Genomic DNA, 13,498 nt, shown 5'->3' on the forward strand with positions numbered 1-13,498 from the left:
TTGTGTTAGTATACATTGTTTTAAAATCAAATGCTCTTTTAAAAATCTGACCTTAAAGCAACCTTTTCAAGTTTTTGTATTTTTTTTTCAAAATTAAAATAAATTGTTTCCGATTTGCAAATTTTCGCTGTAGTTATGATATTTGTAAGGAAACAGTAGTACATGTACCAGTAAACATTTACCATGCTCTTAAATATCCATTTTAGGACTATTTTTACGATTTAAAACCCTGAAAATTATAAAGCCTTGCAACGTAAAACGATTGAATATTTGGTGTGTTCTGTTGTTGTCGTTATATTTTGTGACACTATGAGGATTCTTTGTATAACGTATATAATATATCGCGCACTGTATGGCCGAGTGGTCTTAGCTTTAGACTTTTACTCCAGGGGTCAGTGGTTTGAGCCCAGTTGCGGGTGACTTTTTTCTTTAATTGTCTTCGTGTTTTTTACTGGAACTTGTTATAATGTTTGCATTTATCTATATGAAACATTGAATGACAAACTTCAATACATGCCAAAATAAGTGAAAAGGTACCTTTAAAGTATTAATCGAGTTAATACCAAAGGTTTGCATTCAATGGTAAAGTGGTTATGTATTTTCTGTCCTGTATTGAATTGGCCTTTGGTAAGATGGATAGTAACAGAAACGTCCCAACCAGTGATTTGTTAAATTTTATATAGTACAGCCTGTGCCTTTTCTATTGGGAAAAATAGAGTAATAAGCCATGCAAGTGGAAATAATGAAACAATTTTTTATTAATATGATAATAAATAACAGTATTCCAGTTTGTTCAATTGAATTTTAAAACTTATGTTATAAAGTGTTACAGAATTATACCCCTGTATAATAAACTCAATAAACCAATTATGAAGTTAATTGGACAAGTTCTCAATCTTTTTTGGGAAATTTTGGTCAGATATTTTGGAAAAAAAAGTTACTTTTTTGCCATTGGAAAGCAGCCTTTAAGAAGCAGTAATTTTGGGGAAAAAGTCGATGTTTCTTCACTTTTATCATGGCTATGTGAACATAATCTTAATGCCACAATATTTATTTCCCTATTAGGTCCCTTACCTGACCTATACCCCCATAAAGCTCTTGGGATATGTGATTTGTTCTTCAGGATGTCATCAAATTGATCTAAAACCTTTTTCAGTTCACTCTGAAATATAGAGCGTAACAAATGGGAAAAAGCGGGCTTAATTCATATGCATACAAATTACGTGCCGTCCCAGATTAGCCTGTGCAGTCCTCACATTTTGATCTGGGACAACACTGAATGCTTTACTTGCATTTTTCGTTAAAACTCTTCCTCTTTCTAGCAAAAATCCAGTTAAAGCAGACAGTGTCGTCCCAAATAAGCCTGTGCGGACTGCACCGTCTAATTGGGGACAACTCTTAACACACATTTATTAAACCGTGTGTTCTCAGAACAAGGTTCAACTATTTAACAATGTTTCTATATAAGATCTAGTTGGCTTATCGATGTAATATTACTATAAGATATAATGGATTATTGTTCATGTCAGTATAAGATTGTTTGTTATTTCTCGAGTGATCATAGAAACTTTGTGCCACGAGTGAACATATTACTTTTCTATGATCACGAGTGAAATAGCAAACGATCTTACACTGATATGAACAAATTTACCGTTTCTTTTATGCCCCTTTTTCAATGAAGTAATGAACAGCTGTTTTCCTTTCGCTGAAAAGTTACCCCTTCTCCCTCCCGTGGCGTGCCTCAATACAGTTCAAAACACAAAATAACGTCATTAGTGTGACGAAATGACGTCAATATACCAGAAACATTATGCAGTTAAACTCTTAAAATGTAATTAAACTGTGAAAAGCATAAACAGCATAAAAAAGAAAATGTGTTGGATTCGGTGGAATGATGCTTTTGATTTACTCGTAATCATAGAAAAAATATATATAATTATGTATACGAATCTAAAAATAGGAAAGGGAGTTCCGAAAATGTGTTATTTTCACCCGTAAGAAGAACAATTTGTTTATTTTCACTGCTGTTATTTTACTGCAGAAATGTCGTATTTTAGCATTAGGTATAAAATAAATAGCAAACACAAGTATGGTGACTTATTAAGGTCGCCATTTTTATATAGACAATAATGATCATTCAACTGTTGTATTATGAATATAACACAATTTTGAATCATGACTAGTTACAGGGCTTTTTTTTGTCGATTTGGGGAAAGGCCTGAACTTCCATTTTGGGGAAATAAAATCAAAAAGTAAGCTTCAAGTTTGAGGAAATTTTCTTCATTTTAAAGAAAAATATTTCAGATGGCTATATTTAATGGAATATATCAGTTTTGCAAAGAAATGGAAAGCAGAAGTGATGAGTAAATGCAGTTCTTAAACTCACAAATAGTAATAACTGAAAATGGATAATAGAATTAGTATGCCCAATTGCAGTCTATGGTAAGATTATAAAAAAATAGTGGCTTAATTCCACTGACAAGACATTGTGACACAATTTCAGCTAAATGAATACAAAAGGGTAACAATAAACTATGCTTCAGCTAGGATTTTGAAAGGGCAAGTTGCTAATTTGTAAAAACGGTACTTTAGCAAGATCTGTTATATTACCGGCATTCATGTGGAGTATTTTCAATATAGCTTGTGTAAAATATGTATATATTTCATGTTACATGTATTTTCCTTTTATACATAGGTTCTATAATTAATTAACTGTTTCTCTGTGAAAATTAAATTAATTTATTGAAACTTCAAATATAATTGCCTGTATAACAATGTGATCAGATCAAAAATAGTTCAATGTTGGGTCCAAAAAGGGCATAGTGGGACCTGGGGGCGGCTCAAGGTGCTGCGGCTGAAGGCTTTGCTGAAGCACTGAATAAAACCTTATCTTACAAAAAAATGCTTTCAAGCGGTGACCATTTTGCAGCATTCTGCGAACAATAACTACATCTGAATATCACTTTAACACATCACATTAATTTTTTTATGTGATTAGGCGTATGCTAACAGATAGGGTAAACATATAAACACCCTTGCTATACATTTAGTTAACTGGTTTCTAGAGTGGTAACAAGGTGTTTCTATGATTTGACCTAATGAAATAGATTTTTGGCTCATGTGACCGAGATAACATCTCAGCCAAGATATTGTTAAGAAAACATTCTCACCACGTTTCATCAATGTTGAGTAATGCATTAGGCTTTAATAAAGTTGCAGTGTTGTGGTTTTTTTTCGCCATTTTTAGAATGTGACGGGTCCCTTTGCATTGGGAAAATCTGCGTTATTTTGACTAAATTTGGCAAATTAGTATTGTTCATTGTTTGCTATCAAATATTGTAAATTGATAATAAAAGTATGTTTTGTAAATAAACAGTGTTATTCTATTTTGCGTTGCAGGTAAGAAACTGATTTAACTGCATTGTATTTGATTTAATTTGTTTTACTTTAAGTTTCAAATACTTAACTGTTTATTGGTAATATATAATGATTTATTATTCTAGTGTAACTTGTTTGATGGTGTTCCGGTATTTTTCTGCATATAGATGCATTTAATGATGACGTGCCTTAGTATTGCCAACTAACTGCTATACAGAGTCTCATTAGTGTTGTCAGTATGGGTCTGCTTGTAACTGACTTTCACTTAGACGTTATATAAGATAGTTATCTAGCTGGTATGGTATTTACTTTAAGATGCATCTCATTAGGACTAAATGTCCTATAGTAAACGAGTTAGTGCGTCATTTGTGTGTGCAGCTTCCGTCATACACAATTGCAAATTTAGGAAATAATAAATTTATTTGTTCATAAAAACAACGTTCATTACTCAGCCAATCAGTTAATATCCATTTAAAATGTAATAAGAACCAATCTGACAAGATTCAAAACGATGTTACATTCAAAGTAGGAATTCTACACGAGTGTGACTTTCAAAAGTACGTGACGAATTACCTGAAAACAATAATCGTGTGACTACTTACTACTTAAATGTTCAGAAAGTTGTTGGTTAGGCTTATGAGAAACCAACAAAAACTCATAGAAAGAGGATTTTTTTATTATCCTGTAATATAATGTAGGAAATAATTTCATACATACATCCACCGTGAGAGTTCGTTACAACAGATTATATTCCCGAAACGAATGATAAGACTTAAAAGAACCTGTGAGAATCATAAATTCAAAAAATATACAAACGTCGAAATAATAATAGAACATTAATAAATGAATGTATAAACACATAAAAACAAAACTAAAACAATGAACAGCAAATATAAATAAAATACAAATAAACGTTTGTTCTTTCTCAGAATGTTATAGTTATTTCAATTACATGTTCATTATTATAGACATTTGTAAACTGGCGTTTTTATCTTAATGTTTTAAGATGTTTCTACTACAGCTGGACGAATTTTGTTTACATAGTCGCTTTAAACAACATGTACATACGTAATTCAATATAGACAATAAATACGGTCAAGAGGGACCAACGCATCATTCAAAACAGTATGGACAATATATATACGCGTCAGTTCATAAAGAAGTACGGTTTATTTTCATCTATCTAATCTGTTAGGTAAGTGATATAAACTGTAAGGAATAAGAGTCATTTGGCGTGGAAAAAAATCAGCAACAAGATAAATAAGAGCACATATGTGCCATACATAATGAGCAAAACAAAAATACATGGCTACATTGTATTGTATACATATCTATACTATGTAACCGATAAATGATACCATTTCGTATTATATATTCACTTGCGTAAATATCTGACATGATATACAATTTGTATTATGATAAGTAAAAATTACTTATGAAATGTTAGAATAAAGTTATTTAGTTATTGTCACACGCCAGTATGTGCCATACATAATGAGCAAAACGAAATAGACTGTAAGTACGATTAAATTCTATTGAAGTACAATGTAGCTTTATATACAAACATAATAAGGATATTTGTTGGATTCGATGGAATGTCGATTTTTTTTCACGAGAGATCATATAAAATAATATTTTCATGAGTGGCGCAGCCATGAGTGAAAATATGTATTTTTTAGGATCACGAGTGAATTAAAATCGATAGTCCATCGAATCCAACAAGTTTTCTTTTTATTTTACGTTTTTTCACTGTTTACTTACATTGTAAAAGAGTTTAACTGGATAGTTTCGCTTGATTTATGACTTCATTTTGTCGAAAAATGACGTCATTTCACTGTAAAACAGTGAAAAATATCGATATTTTTCACTGTTATTTTTCACTGTTTAAAACAGTAAAATACCAGTTTTATTTCACTGATATTTCTCTATTAACCACCGGATATCATTAAATAAAATTATATTTATTATACAATATTTGTGTGTACTACACATACAACATTGCTCATATCCAATGAAAACTATAGTTAACACATTTTGCAAGTTTCCTTTTATCGGATTTTTTGTACAGTTAAATAAAAACATAAATAAAGTTTCCATGTAAACCAACTACTTTGATGAGAATCAAAATCTGTCAAAAAATCTGTTTACTTGATAAAATTGCAACTTTTAACAATTTAAAATAGCAAGAAGTAGACTGGCTTGTATTGTTTTGGTGGAATCTTTATGTCGAACACTTGAACGCATTATGTTTATTAACCGTATAAAATTGTATGTAACCCTTCACAAAATAAAACAGATCTTTAACGCAACAATTCGGCTATATAACATAATGACCACCAGTCTTTTTGTTCAATACAACATTTATTTTAAATACTTCCATGCATTGAGTTCATCAAGCGTGCTTAAGTTTCAGGAAACTGCTGTTAGCTTAAGCAAATCCTCGATGGCGACTTAAAATTATAATTGACATTACAAAATAAATACTGTCGTCTTGTTATATTGTGCGTTTTTTATATAAAACGTGTGAAATTGAATATTAAATGGAGAAACGTTGAAGAACATTATTTCATCAAAGAAGGCTGACAGTAATCCATTTTAATTCTATTGAGTATCTGCCATTTTGAATTGTATCAAATACAAATTATAGTCCATGACGATTATAAATGTCTGCATAACGTTTATTGAGTATATACCATTTTACCTTAAAATAGTATCTAACTTAAGCAAACATATGTCTCGCATAAACACTCTCGTAAAATATGAAGCGAGATCAGTTTTATGTAGTTTCACAAAGAAATCAAGACGTAATGCGAATAATCAGCATTATCAAATATATAGATGAAATCAAACTCAAGAATCATGAACAGGATAGAAATGTGTGTCCACTTGTCTTTAATTTAAGCCATTTGACCATTGCTTATGCTATACAAGAAAATGATAAATAAAACATTAAGCGAAAAACATGCAAACTCGATATACCGCCGTGGACCGACCATTGCATCAATTGTGTGTTTAAACCGGTTCATAAATAGCTCAACCAAACACTTAGTCCAAAATAGCTCACACACGATAATAGTGTAAACAAACATTAACCTCATAGCATCATGATTAAAAGTGAAACCCAATAAAAACGTAAAATTGAATTTTATTCAAATTAGAATACTAACTTGTCAAGATGCCCCATAGTAAAATAATTGAAACTGTGTGAGGCTTCATGAAATGAAGTATGTACAAGTAAGTACAAGTAAGCACAAGTAAGTACAAGTAAGTACAAGTAAGTACAAGTAAGTACAAGTAAGTACAAGTAAGTACAAGTAAGTACAAGTAAGTACAAGTAAGTACAAGTATCATCTAAATCCCTTCATGTATAAAAGATGATATCTCCTCGGACAACCAACAAACCAAAAACCAGCCCAGCCCAGATGGTGACTCGAAATTGTGTTTGTAGCCGTATAAATGTTGTAAATATAATGAATATAAATACTAAAAAACACTCATGCATATTCAAACAAAATACAATTATGGTAATTCAGCATATATACTCAAAATCAACCAATATTTCGTAAATTATTTCATACAATAAAGTTAACACATTCAAGTATACCATATAGCAATAGCCAAAATTTCGGCGATATATGTGGTCTGTTATCATAGATTTAACGAGATACAAAATGCTCGTTTTTATTTTGCGTGTGACAATATAGTCCATGTTATTTTCCCGCGACGATATCCGAGTAAATTTACGAGCGAACAGATGTGCTTTGGGCAGTTCGTGAGAATTTTGCCGCATTTGTAACTTAATAATTTTGCAAGAAAATCTTATATCAGCACATGTGTATTACGGCACTCAGTTACATCAGGAAAACAAACGGCTTCGAAATACATTTACATGCGCACTATTAAATGCATTTAAATAAGGAATGTATACATCTTAATCATACAAATATATATAATAATATATCATCTAAATATATTTTCTCAATACAGCTGATATTAATTTACAGCATGAAAATATAAGATCCAAAACACAGGCGCACAAAATAAAATTAATATATATCTCCCCAAATCAAGGTATATATGAACAATATCCCATACCTTTAAAACCGGAAATAATACAATCGATCTACAATTGCATCATCTACAGTTATAACATACATGTGATCAATATACAATTATTTAATTGAAGGAAAGCATAGAGTAATATATATGAATACTATATAAATTTCATTTATCTCAGAACCAACAATATACGGGTGAAAGTTATACAGTTATGTTATCTAAAAAATCAAAATACATGTTCACAATATAATTTTATTTCTGTATACAACCTAAAACTGAACAAAATCAAAATATATGTATTCAATAGTTGATTCATCTCAGGAAAATTGAGCCATCAAATATGTACATTGATTTACATAAAGAAAAGATCCAAATACTTACGCTAGATATACATTCATTGAATTCATAAATTATATCCACGTACATATGCTCGATATAGACTATTTACCTAATTAACCAATAATATCGAAATCGATTCTCTCAATATACAATAAATTTATGCCTAAATGATACATTACAAAGACAGTATAATTTATTGTTACATTTAATTTATATAAATCTTAAATACCATCGAAACATATGTTCAGAGATCTTAGGAAATACCAGCTATACAATATAGCACGATATAGAATACTTTTTAAGGAAACTGTAACAGAGAAATATGTGCATACAAAGCACGTTAATTACACAGTCCATTCATCAAAATAATATATAAGAATAGCATTATTTACATTATATAGATGTTTAGATTAAATAATATCGAAGTACAGAAACATGATATCAAGTTCACATGATGTCAAAAAGACAAAGCGTTATTAGACTATTCTCAACGCAATCTATGTATTTAATATCATGCAAAATCAAACTTTTCCTTCGTAAGTAGTAATATTTTGTAATATTAAAACACGACTGAATTTGATTATTGATTAAGCCAAATACACAGGCATGTATTCACGTTATTATACAATTGATCATACAACTAGTTGACGAATTGCAGCAACTACATTCATATCTTTAATTTCCGTAATCTGTAAAAAAAAAAATCTACAATCTTAAATTTGACACATTAATAATAATACTTATGTTACTATAAAGATACATACAATAATACTCATAACTTATATAATCATAGAATATTTGGTTTCGTTATACTTTCGTCCATCAATCATTATGAAATAAAACCATACTTGCAGGCTAAAACAATTTAAGAAACGGCAACAAAAGGTAATTCAAATGTATGAGAACAGCACAATAGTTTTTGACAAATTTACTCAAAATTGTAAGAGAATTCTGGAACTCAATATTTCTAAAAAAATCTAAAAAGTGGAAATAACAAACAATACTAATCCATGTTATTGAACAATGATAGTTGTATCGAAATAAGTATACTTGATACGGTATGCGGTTTTAAAATGAATTAACAAGGGTCAAATTCATTTGTACTGCCATAATATTGTCTGTTTTGTCCAACATCTAGCGCATTCCGGACGACGAATATTAAGCCAACGGTCAATTAACTTAAGATTTCATTAATAAAAATAAAAAGAAACGTTGTTAAAATTTATTCTTTTGCATTTTCAGCAAACTTGTGCACTTAAATCGCATTATTTCAATAGAAGAGATTCAGCAATTCAAAATGTGACGGCTTTACTCTGAACTCGTCGTTTAAGATTGGAGTATTTTGCTGCATGGCATAGCGATAACCGTAAAACATATGTAAATATACATTCACATTGTGCAGCGTTATTGTACATCAAGAATAAACATAATATAAACCGAACGCACACCACGAAATGAAGCGACAGAGAAATAGTTTAATGTTAGAATATCATGTAAGGACTTTAAGGAAAATCACACACAAACAATTGGTCGCAAACATCAATAAACATATACCGGTTTGAGAGAAAACATATTATCTAAACATGTTTTCACGTCTACATTTGTATTTGGTATTTCTTTTGTGATATATAATTTATGAATACGAATGCAAATAATTAACCTTTTGTTTTATTTATCTTTTACAATATAAATTATTCCTTCCTACTTGACAAGGTTGCATACATGTGTATATAACAATCTGATGTCCTTCGTGTTTTGTGCGAAGGAACAATCGCTTGTTTTTTTTAAGCGGGGCATGTATACCAATTGAAAGATCTGTTGGCACTGGTGTAATGTTGCAAATGACACTCGTTTAACGTAACGGCTAGTATTTCGTTGTCAGTGGTTTTGATATGTCTTACGACAGCTTTGAAGTTATTGGTCTTAGGTAACGTCATCCGTGCTGCTAGTGGCACCCTGTATTGGGGGGACGGTAGACTGAAAACTCGTCTCTGTGGCAATCTTTAAGTTTTCATACTCGCTCAAATGCACATCACGGTCTGCTATGCGATCATAAACGCTTTCTATGAGACCACGGGCTGTCAGTGTTTGATACTCTCTCCCCTGCATTATAAGGTAAATGTTATCTGGCTCATGTTCATCACGATGCTAGTTTATATAAATATAGAGGATTTTTATCTTTTTCTGTGTGCACCATTTGTTTAAATACAATCTTGTATGAATAATAATCAAATAAAATAGTATATAAATGATGGCATTCGCAATCTTTGAATAAATTTGAATATTTGTAATTGCGCTTTTTTAACATTTAACAACTATCAGTTGGAAATGATCATTGAATAATACATTGACGTGACTTCACTGTTAAAGCGAAAACCTTCTACAGCTTTGGTTTTCGTTTACTCAACCGTGCAACACAAATCAATTTTATATATAAATATCATTACATTTTTATACGTCATACTTTATAAAGAAAAAGTCACCTATTTTAAGGGGTCATTATAGTAACACACTATTTGTAGCAAATGGTGGTTTGAACAAAAGACAGTCAATCGGATCATTTCAATGTTCCAAATTGAGATTTAAAAAAATTTAACTGTACAAACACATGTATGTATGTATGTAATATTTAAGCGTTTACCTAGCAACAAGGTCGGCAGGCAACGAGGGAGTAAGACAATAATCAATGAACAGTAGCTTACTATAACTGTTTTCGTCTTTCCCTAATAACTAGTGTGTTAATAAGTTTACAATGTGTCTTCTATCGTCAACATTACAGTTCTTTTAATGCAATATGATATGAATTACTGTGTGTTTACCAATGGGTTGCAACTCACCTCATTTATCTGGGGAGTAAAGGTGTTTGGCATGGGAGTATTTCTTCTTCGGAGCCTTCAAAAGTTAAAGGTACATCATAGAATGTTTGATAAAAACATAAATACATAAATAAATAAATACATAAATACATTGTTAAATTAATACATAAATATATGAATTAATGCATAAATGAATGAATGAATGAATTAATTAATTACTTTATGAATTAACTAATTAATTAATTAATGCATAAATAAATGATTTCATGAATAAACAAATAACTACATATAAATAAATAATGAATAAATAAATAAATAAACAATAATAATTTATGAATTCATAAATTTAGCAATTAATAACCAATCAATTAATTATTCAATTAATTTACAAAAAAAAGATTAAATAAATACATATATTTGAAATGCCTGATAACAAAACAAAACATGTGCACAAAAAAGTGAAAGAAGCAGACGATATGCTCCTTAAATAAAGTTTAAATTGTCTTCAAAATGACAATGAATATCCATATATATAACGAGCAGCATTCGAACCTAGTGTAACTTTTAAGGCAACCAAAGGCATCAGATACGATTGATGCCTCTAAGAAAAAAGAAGATAGCGGATATATTGCGGCAAGATAGATTAATTGCCTTATGACGTGATGTGACTTCCCTCAAATATCATAGATGCGACTAAATAGATACATGAACTTTATTACCGATTAAACAATGCTGTTTTGGGCATGAAGGCTTTTTATCCGACAGATTATGAATTATATGATATAGTTATTTAGTGGCCCAGTTGACTTGGATATACCAACTGTTTAAGTCATCATTATGATCTTGTCTTTCGGCGATTGTCACTTAACAAAGACTGCAGGGGCGGTTATGGGTTGTAGCCTTGGTATAATTTACGCGTCTAACTACACGAGATCTTGTTGAAACAGTAGTTTAGGCTGTCAAAAACAACGTAAGGTTTAGTCGACAATTTTGTTTTGTTTATATGGACGCATGATATGGACATAATACAAATTTACGGAAAGAGCAAAAATCACACACAAACAATTGGTCGCAAACATCAATAAACATATACCGGTTTGAGAGAAAACATATTATCTAAACATGTTTTCACGTCTACATTTGTATTTGGTATTTCTTTTGTGATATATAATTTATGAATACGAATGCAAATAATTAACCTTTTGTTTTATTTATCTTTTACAATATAAATTATTCCTTCCTACTTGACAAGGTTGCATACATGTGTATATAACAATCTGATGTCCTTCGTGTTTTGTGCGAAGGAACAATCGCTTGTTTTTTTTAAGCGGGGCATGTATACCAATTGAAAGATCTGTTGGCACTGGTGTAATGTTGCAAATGACACATTTACGGAAAGAGCTCGAGCCACGCTACTTTAATGAATAAGTAAAAGTCATTGATACAGTGACGTCCATACGAATCGAAAGCCTCAGATCTGACATGTACGTCATGTGAACAGAATTGCACATAAACCTTTACTAGGAATCGTATCATGGCAGCTGGAGAATGATACTCACAAGTACCACCACCAAACTCGGCTACATGTTCATGAAACAACAGCCGACAATTGACACCTGTAATCACATGATATTATGTTCCCACACCGTCGTTTACTAGTAGAACTCAGAAGAGGGTGCAAGTAACTGAAGTATAAGTGAAATTAAGAAACACAGCAGGCAAGTGTCCTAGGGACCGAACAGGAGCTGGTTGTGAAGAACGCACATTTATGCAATCTGTTCATACATGATAGAAGCATGGGATTTCAATGATGCAGCTCGAATCGAAACGATATGAGAAACAAAGTTCACTTCAGATATACCAATCGATTGTAAAATATACATAGTTACCGGGGCAAGTGATTCACATATGTAGGAGAGACAAAAACTACATCTTTTGAAGGATTTTAAGAAGTTTATTGGATCCGATAAGTACGCGAAGATGATTCAGCAGTTATGGAAATACAATTTGACAACTTTCAAACCATACCTACTTCAAGATAAGCAAATGCAATCAGACACTCTTATTTTTAAGAACATACACAATTTGAATGTTTAATGCCTGTGTAATAAACGCCTTCTCGAATAATCATGCATGTTGTGTCGTACATCACATAATGGATTATAATTGAATTGCATCGGATGTATTAAGTGCAATCATATACAGTAAATCTATGTTTCCTTCAATATATTATCTATATTAATTCATTATTACACATTGAACATATGTGTTATATTGACAAGTTATGTTCAAGCTTACTTCTTTGTTACGATGACAATAACTGCTACATTGATGACAACCAACACAAAGGAGCCAACCCCGACGCCGATGTACACAGATGTCAACGATTCCGTAGTAGACGAGGCAGTTGATTGTGGTTTCGGCGCTTGAGATGTTGACGCCTCTGTATTGTTATAGGAACAAAAAGCAATACATACACAATCAAAAAGGCGCCTTTCAACAGTTCATATTGATATATAGGTAAAATAATTTCTCTCAGGCTTGAATAGTACCTGTCTATGGTACATGATCTATGTTTCTCATTTTACAAAAACTAAAGATAACGAAATTTATAACAAGCTGACAAAGGGACAAATGAATTTGTGAGGAAGTTGACGTATCAGAAACCGTTCCCATAATCGACTGCTTGATACCATTCCGTCTGTTTTATAAAGGACTCACAACGCTGCGTGGTTGTTGGTTTCTTCATTTACAATATGTTGGCCACAAAAAATGGTTTCATTATAAGATCGTGGGGGAAAAACATATATGTAAGCATACTAATTTGAAACCTATTGACGGGGCTGGAGGGTTTATTGAGTGAAAACAAAAATTGATTGCGGACGCTGAAAAAACACGTAAGTAGC

The 13,498-nt window shown here is 31.3% G+C and overlaps 1 protein-coding gene across 1 annotated transcript in view; it reads right to left on the minus strand.

The window, feature by feature from the left end:
• Positions 1 to 8,588: 8,588 nt before the first annotated feature.
• The window catches only part of LOC127848654 (protein jagged-1-like), a 28,551-nt gene continuing 23,641 nt past the window's right edge, over positions 8,589 to 13,498 (minus strand). Inside the window, exons 6-8 of the mRNA XM_052381234.1 lie at positions 12,891 to 13,035; positions 10,614 to 10,668; positions 8,589 to 9,879 (exon numbers count right to left, since the gene is read on the minus strand). Of these exons, the coding sequence (XP_052237194.1) occupies positions 9,700 to 9,879; positions 10,614 to 10,668; positions 12,891 to 13,035 (380 nt within the window). The 3' untranslated portion in view covers positions 8,589 to 9,699. The remainder of the gene's footprint in view (positions 9,880 to 10,613; positions 10,669 to 12,890; positions 13,036 to 13,498) is intronic.

This window comes from Dreissena polymorpha, chromosome 10 (assembly GCF_020536995.1).
Source record: "Dreissena polymorpha isolate Duluth1 chromosome 10, UMN_Dpol_1.0, whole genome shotgun sequence".
In the NCBI taxonomy this organism is placed as follows: domain Eukaryota; kingdom Metazoa; phylum Mollusca; class Bivalvia; order Myida; family Dreissenidae; genus Dreissena; species Dreissena polymorpha.